The sequence below is a fragment of the Rhagoletis zephyria genome, unplaced genomic scaffold, assembly GCF_001687245.7.
Source record: "Rhagoletis zephyria isolate East Lansing unplaced genomic scaffold, Rhagoletis_zephyria_1.1 Rzeph_scaffold_01149, whole genome shotgun sequence".
Classification (NCBI taxonomy): Eukaryota; Metazoa; Arthropoda; class Insecta; order Diptera; family Tephritidae; genus Rhagoletis; species Rhagoletis zephyria.
Genome location: NW_016158233.1, coordinates 59,306 through 67,068, shown reverse-complemented (window position 1 = coordinate 67,068; position 7,763 = coordinate 59,306). Strand labels below are relative to the sequence as shown.

At 35.6% G+C, this 7,763-nt stretch overlaps 1 protein-coding gene across 2 annotated transcripts; it reads left to right on the top strand.

Moving 5' to 3' along the window:
* Positions 1-1,838: 1,838 nt before the first annotated feature.
* On the top strand, positions 1,839-6,333 carry LOC108362936 (UPF0505 protein CG8202). 2 transcript variants are annotated; one of them, XM_017616094.1, is made up of 13 exons: positions 1,839-2,251; positions 2,315-2,480; positions 2,558-2,894; positions 2,949-3,101; positions 3,194-3,365; positions 3,438-3,604; positions 3,661-3,943; positions 4,004-4,314; positions 4,372-4,727; positions 4,790-4,929; positions 5,006-5,171; positions 5,239-5,507; positions 5,866-6,333. In XM_017616094.1, the coding sequence occupies exons 1-13, from the start codon at positions 1,943-1,945 to the stop codon at positions 5,971-5,973; spliced, it is 2,937 nt and encodes a 978-aa protein (XP_017471583.1). In that variant the 5' UTR covers positions 1,839-1,942; the 3' UTR covers positions 5,974-6,333. The 2 variants fall into 2 exon arrangements, with proteins under 2 accessions (XP_017471583.1, XP_017471584.1); XM_017616095.1 differs by having other exon boundaries at positions 3,194-3,362; positions 5,866-6,332.
* The last annotated feature ends 1,430 nt before the right edge of the window (positions 6,334-7,763 follow it).

Genomic DNA, 7,763 nt, shown 5'->3' with positions numbered 1-7,763 from the left:
AAGTTTGATCATGTCAGCTGATACGTTAACGTACGTTTACGTCGGTGAGTGTGGGCAGCATAAATCCTGCAAAACCTGCGAATTTTAGACGTTCTGGGACGTAGTTAACTGTCAAATACAAAATTTGTTGCCAGGCAATCTGATGGATTTTAAGTCAATCGACACCAGTCATTCTTTTGCGTAACTTATTCACTAAAGCTATGCAACGGTACACGATTAGTCTTCAAAAGAATTACCGGAAGCATACAATGATATTGACTGGAAAGTTTAAAGGAGAAAATGTCCTGTTACCTCGAATACCTATGGTACCATCACAATCTACAATACCTTTCAACCGGTTACAATTTGCGATACCCAAACTTTCACGANGAAAGAACAACTGGTACGATGAGGATTGTCAGGAAGCTGCTGAGAAAAAAAATGCCGCCTACAGGGCCACGCTGCGATCGGACGCAACGCGCGCTATGTGGGACCGCTATAGGGATCTGAAGGGGGAAGCGAGACGTATTTGCCGCAATAAGAAGAGCGAGGCCGAAATACGTGAGTGCGAAGAGCTTGAAATGCTGGCCGACAGGAAGAATGCCCGAAAATTTTACCAGAGAGTTAGGCGACTCACGGAAGGTTTAAAGACCGGGGCGTACTCCTGTAAGAACAATAATGGCACTGTTTCATGTAAGGCAGTCAATCCCTGGAATTCAGTTAGCGGTCTCTAGTCACTAATAGTGATTTTTGGTGGTGAACTTGGATTTTGAGACTATTTGAAATTCAGTACGCTGGCTCACGTCTCTAGTCTCAAAAATAAGTCACTAATTTGTCAGCTGGCTAAGAGCAGGTCACAAAAATAGAAGTATGGAGGAAAAGCTTATTTGTTTCCATTTTATTAAAATAAAACGCGAAAATGAAGCGAGGAAATTTGTTCAATAAGAATTTCATTAGGAAATAAACCAAAATGCTTTAATATCATACAAATGTATTGAAAAAAATTTAATTTATTTGTTTTTAAAACATTAAAATCTAAAGATTTAAAAAAAAATAAAACTAATAAAAAAATAAAAAAATACTAAATAAAAAAAAAATAAAAAACCCTCTACGGCCGAGGAGGACTTGAACCCGGACCCTTTCGACTGCCAGCCAAATGCTTTGACCACTCGGCCATTGCGACTCTTTCAGCGGCGCGGGCAATAGGCATACATAAACACTATCAGTTGATTGTCTGTGTTTGCTTTCACCACACATTTTTGGTGAAATTTTTGTGACTCTCTCCTTCTGAATATCCCAATCGTCTCAAGTCACAAAAATAGTCACTAATTGCTAATCTCAAATTTAATGACTTGAGATGAGATTTAATTACTGAATCCCCGGGAATATGGCGGATTTAGAGCGAGAAGTTGCCAACTGATAACACCTTGTATTATTGCATCATGGATCATGAGTTATAGCGGCGAGTTTTGACATTGCACCCGAATAGGGCTGTAAACACCCCTACTTATCATGCAAAGGTAGTTCAGAGTAAGTTGAAACGACGATATTTGATACCTGCGCCGGGTATATAAAGTTCGGTTTCACCCAAACTTATACTTCTTTACTTGTTTTATACTAATTACATTAATATCTTACGAACTACATTACCGATTAAAAAAGTTTTGTATGTAACTCCTGTAGCTTTCGTTATCCCATCAAACAAAATTATACCGTTATACTTTCTACAAAAACCTTTATCGACGTCTTTGTTCAAAATTTCTCGCACCGGTTCTTGTTCCGCAAGCCGCTTTTGTGGTGTATTAAGCTCTTAAGGCTATTGCAGAGAATTATTCGAATATCTGTGGCAACACTAATCATATGTTTAATTTTTAGTTTGTCACAGTCTGTTTGCGCATAATACGTAGCCATCAGAAACGCCCAGATTCAGGTTTGGTTTACCACAGAAATTTCGATCCTAGAAATGGCAAGCGACTGGGATTGCATTCCGCACACTTACAATGTGACCAAGAATTACTTGCAGAGCTATCTAACCTACGAACATCCATTGAAGATACAAACAGTAACCGTAGTTGAAAGCAAGGGTACGAAACAAACTTCAAAGGATAATCGCAGTAGTTTCAGTAGCAATGCAAGCTCGAGAGCTTCTTCCAGCATTTCACTGATCACTGAGCCACTCGGGTCGACCCTAGACGGAACAGATCCTTTGTCTCAGTTCGCACGACAAGAGCAAGAACTCAAAGATCCCCTAGCACAGATGTCTACAGAATTCGTTAGTAGCTCGGAGAAAATTTTCTCTATATGTACATTTGTTTTATTTTGGTATTTTTAACAGCACACCTTTCAAAAGAAGTTAAAGAGACGGGATAAAAATGTCATAGACGACGATGATTTAAGTTGGGCCACTAGACGGCTTGGCATATTAAATCGTTTCACAACATCGGAGAAGCTCTCAATAACCACCAGTTTCCTTTCCACAGGAAGTCCAGGAGCGGAAGGAAGTAAGCTAAGACTAATACAATTCTATTAAAAGACATATCCAGAGTTTGGGACATATTTTAAAGCAACTTATTTTTAGTCAGATCTCAAACTGTGGTGGCAGATAAGGTTAAATTCCGCCTTGAACAACTAGATGACTTTGATGATGGTTCCATGCGCCACATGATTGACCTAACACAACAGGAATACATACAGCGTATTGAACAGCTGAACCAGGAGTTGGTGCAATCTTGGAATGATGATCAACGTGTTAAAGCATTAAAAATTGTCATACAGTGCTCAAAAATGCTACTAGACACTTCAGTTCTTAGCTTTTATCCCAGCCAATTTGTACTTATCACTGATATACTTGACATGTTTGGTAAATTGGTATATGAACGGCTGAATATAAAGGCATACAACGTTGGCGATGGATGGTATGTAAAAACTGTATTTTTTTAAATCACCATTTTAATAATACTCTACCGTAGCTCTGGCAAGTTGGGGAGAACTGAATCATTGCACGAAAGTGCACGAGAAACTTGTCAGAACTGGTTTTTTAAAATTGCATCTATACGAGAACTCCTGCCCCGTTTATTTGTAGAAATGGCTATAATCAAATGCTACGAATTTATAACTCCAAAGTAAGAAGCCTAGTTAAATTCTTGCAAAGTGTATCCATATACATACGTACATAACATCTTATCAACATACAACTTTCTTTCGTCATATGCAGCGAATTTGATAAATATCTCCTCCGTATCACGAAAATGATCCGCGGGATTGGCGATCCTTTAGTGCAAACGTATGCGCGCTGCTATTTGGTTCGCGTCAGTTTGAGCGTATCAACGAATAAAGAATGCATACGAGAAAATTTTAAGGATTTTTTAAAAATCTATCATACGGTAGTGAGCACTTAAAAACTTACAAGACAAATATTGTGTATACATAAATACGTACGCATGCTCTTTTTTGCTTAGATTTTTAGCGGCGCTATTCGTTCGGAGCTAAATCGTCAGCATGTTAGCATTGAGACTTACTTGGCTCTGTATGGTCCGGCATTGGATTTTATATTATCAGCGCTTGTTCACAAATGCAATCTCTACACCGAGGAAATATTGAATGAGTGCAAAGGAATAAAAAATAAGTGAGCTTGTTATACGAATTCCTTCATGTCTATTTCACCGGGACTTTTATTTTCAGTGCGCCGTTTTTGGTATCGATATTGAATTCTTTCAAGCCTGAATTCATCGCGGCTAATGCTTTAGAATTCGTCAAATTACTTGGTGATTCCAACACTGAAGGCATTTCAAAAGGGCAGTTGTTTCGGGCACTTGGAACTAATGTGAGTGGCTGCCCACCACTGCCAGAGCAGCGATTACCGTTTTTAAACGCTGCTTTTAACACCATTGACACTTTTACTGATCCAGCAGAATATATGAATTGTGTGGAAGCTTGGGCTCAATTCATTACAGAAAATTTTCCAGTAAGTGAAATGGAAAAGACAAGTGTTTAAAAAATTTATATATATTATGTATTCCAACAGGTATCTGTAATAAACGATTTGCTAGGAACAATTACATTAAGGATTAACGCCAGCAGAGCATATGAGAAATATTATACACAGCTACAAAATGTTTTAGACAAAACACTCCAATACTTTAAAAATACGGAGTCACTTCTCATCCAAGAAAATTTTTTACCATACGTTGATCTTTTCCAAAAGGATACAGTGAAGATAATTGTTTGCAAAAACATACTCACCATGTTTAATCTGAAGAGCGAGGAGAAGATTTCTGATGAAATTGTAATAAATGCACTGATGTACATTGGAAAAATTCTTAATGACTCTGTGACGTAAGTCGAGATAAAATAAAAGCTATAAATATGTATGCATATACGTTTGCTCTTTAGCTCTTTAACCGTGGAAGATGAACGCCGTCAGATTTCTCAGTTAATTAGTAGTTTTATACGCAAGGTGGCTTTTCCTCGAGACTTTGAACGTCACCTAAGCTTTTATGTGGAATCACGCGATGCTTTCACTAATTTGGATACTGTATATGTAACATTGGTTAATGCAGTCAATAAGTTAGCCATTGAGACATATCACTTAGTTAACGGGAAGCACACACGTAAAACGGGGGCCTTTGCTAAGGCATGCGCCGCTTTTTGCTTCATCACTATTCCTAGCATTGCAGCGATTCAAACTCAAATGGATTTATACTTGCTGAGCGGTCAGGTGGCATTATTAAACCACTGTTTGGGGCAGGGTATGTAGTTATCCCTTGAAATATTATAGATCAATTCACACCTGCTATGTTTTTTTTTTCAGCTGATGCGTGCTTTGAAGCCTCACTTCAATTAGTCAACGATTTGCCGCGATCAGTAGAGGTTGAAGGTAAAACGCGCAGCCTAGAAACGTATCTGGTTTCATACCTCTGCAACATGTTGGCTACATTGGTAGTAGTGCCGGTACATAAAGAAAATTGAGTTGACTGATTCCTATAGCCAAGCACTTGGTATGTACGATTTTCGTTTTCTCCAACAGGATAGTCCTGAGGAAGGCGTGTTGTATTTGTTGCGTCTATTACTAGATGTCGTAAAGAAATTCCCCTTCGATAGTCATAGCTCTGGACCCATTACTGTGTATTTGCATGTTTTGGACATGCTGTATGTACAAAGTTTAGAGGAATTTCCTTACCATATACCCGGCGGTTAGATAATACATATATAACTCTAACACTATATTGTTTCATTAGGTGAATTACTTAATAATTGCAGTTGTTTCCAACGATGAACTGTATGGTCATGATCCGAAATTCGTTGCTGAAGTCAATAATATGTGCGTCCAAGTCGTGGATCAAATTTTGGTTCAGTTAAAGGTACTTGGTACAGAAAAACAACAACGTGCGCAGGCCACTCTAGCATTGGAGCTATTCTTACGCATTATACGATATGCAGATTTAAGCCGTGACAAAATATTTCAATTGGCTTTGAACCTTTGGCTGCTTGCTGTCAAGGCGGAGGATCATATTGATGCTAAATTAATTGTAAATTTACATATATAAAAAAATATTGAATTTCGAACACAGCACACATTTACATATCGATGTTTCTATGCATTAACGGCAAACCTTTATTACTGTTAAATGTCCATTATCCTCAATTTTTGTCTAATCTATACTACCTGCTTGCTCCTTATATAAGCAAGGATGTGACCTCGATTAAACAAGGATTAGGGACGCGAGGCACCTAACAGTGGTAAGGGTTTTGCCTTTTTAAATTTTGAATTGTGCCGTTATTGCAGAGGACCATAAGTATGTACATACATGCGTTCTGCGAGTGTTCGATATTCGTCTTTATTTAACAAGTCAATTCGCTCGTTATCACTAAATAAATCCTTTTTAGCCATGCACGTTGAAGAGCCTTGAATACACTTACAAGCAAGTAATGAACACCAATACACAACATGCCCAGTCGCTGGCACAATTGATGTTACACATTCGAAACAAGTAATCTAAGCTATCTTTATTAATGTGACTGTATTGTATATTTATTTACGTATACATTTGACTTTTAATCAAACCTTTTAATAGTTCAGAACTTAGAAATTAATGCTACCAAAATCTTTGAGAATTAAGGTGACAATATGTAGTTTCGAAAAAAAATTAAATTATGAAAAAGCTTTGTGTTAAACATACATACGTATTACCGGTTAATATGACTATTTTTAAATTTCCAGTAATACAAAATTATTTGAACCAATTTAGAGAACATTGTTTTATTAATCGATGATTGTCTTAATCACATGCCCATATCCCTTCCCCATCTATTGTAGCGCAGAGTTCTGAAAAATGCATTAATTTTTTAATGCATAGCACTTTAATGTTAATGTAAAAAATTAATGCATTAATCTTTGAAATTTAATGTAAATGAAAATTTGAATGCATTTATCCCGAAGAAATAATGCTAACGATTTTTTTTGCATTAATATTAAAGTTTTTAAATGAATACTATTGCAATAAGTTATTGCTTTAGAAGTATAACAAGCATTAAAAACCCATTAACTAATTTTATTGTAAAGTAAAATTCTTTGTTGACGTTGAGGGTAGAATTTTGAGGTCAAAAAAGAAGTTAAGGTTGGTTTGCACTATGTCAAATGCAATGGCATTTGTAGTCAAATAGATAAAAACACATTGTCGGGTGGAACTAAAACGGTTTATTGAACTATTTAGATCAGAATAGGTCTTAGGTCGTGGACATGTGCTGCTAAATTGGCTATCTGTCCGTTTTTGGCCCATAATATAATCGGTATGCACCACAAATCAACATAAAAACCTGCAAAAGCACACTGAGTTGTACGCACATTGCTTTTATTTTCATCAAACATCTAAAAATTTTACAAGAATTTTTCTTCAAATAAACATAATAGAATGAAGCTGAAAAAAACTATTAGTAACTATTCGAAGTCCTTCCAAAAGAGGTTATTTATATTTCACTAGAAAATAAATTTAATGGGGTTTATTAATGCAAACGAACAAAATCATTAAACCTTTTTATGTATTAAAATTTTTTCATTAGCATTAGTTTGGATAATTTAATGAAAATAATTTTCATTAGCATTATATTTTTCAGAATTAATGCATTGAAATTTTTATTTGCATTAAATTTCAAAAATTAATGCATTAATTTTTTACATTAACATTAGTGCTTTAAGTACCATTAATGCATTAAAAAAATAATTAATTTTTCACAACTCTGTTGTAGCGTTATATTCAAAAGAATTCTAAGGCGAATATATTTTCTATTGTCTGCTTATGGTTTTGATGCTTTTTATTATTTTCAACAAAAACATCAACAACTTCTTGAAAGTACACATCTCGAAGTGTATTTATCATAACTTTTTATAAAAATACGGCTCATGTAACAAAAACCATATAATTCCAAATTTAAAACTTCGTAAAACAAGTAATTTTGAAGCAAAAGACATAACCGACTTCAATTCTCATATAAAAATTTAAGAGTGCCGTTAGTTTCTTCATGAACCAATAATCGGATCTAAACCAAATTAGTATGGGACCATTCCTGAGGTACCACCTTTCCCTAAAAAAAAATAGAGTTATAGAAATCGGTTAACGTTGTCCAAAGTTAAGTGGTACCATACATAAAAAAATATTTCGACGCATTGGTAACCTCCTCCTTTTTTGAAATCGGTTTAAAATTTGAAAAATTCAACAAAATTTTACAACAAACGTTTTGTTAAGAATTTTTAGAAAAATTAAATGCATGCCCTTTTATAGCTCATT

Excerpts from the sequence above, each read along its gene's own strand:
- LOC108362936 (XM_017616094.1), top strand. The coding sequence starts at position 1,943 with ATGGCAAGCGACTGGGATTGCATTCCGCACACTTACAATGTGACCAAG. Across the intron at positions 3,102-3,193 it reads TACGAATTTATAACTCCAAA|CGAATTTGATAAATATCTCC; the intron begins GTAAGAAGCCTA and ends CGTCATATGCAG. Across the intron at positions 3,605-3,660 it reads TGCAAAGGAATAAAAAATAA|TGCGCCGTTTTTGGTATCGA; the intron begins GTGAGCTTGTTA and ends TTTTATTTTCAG.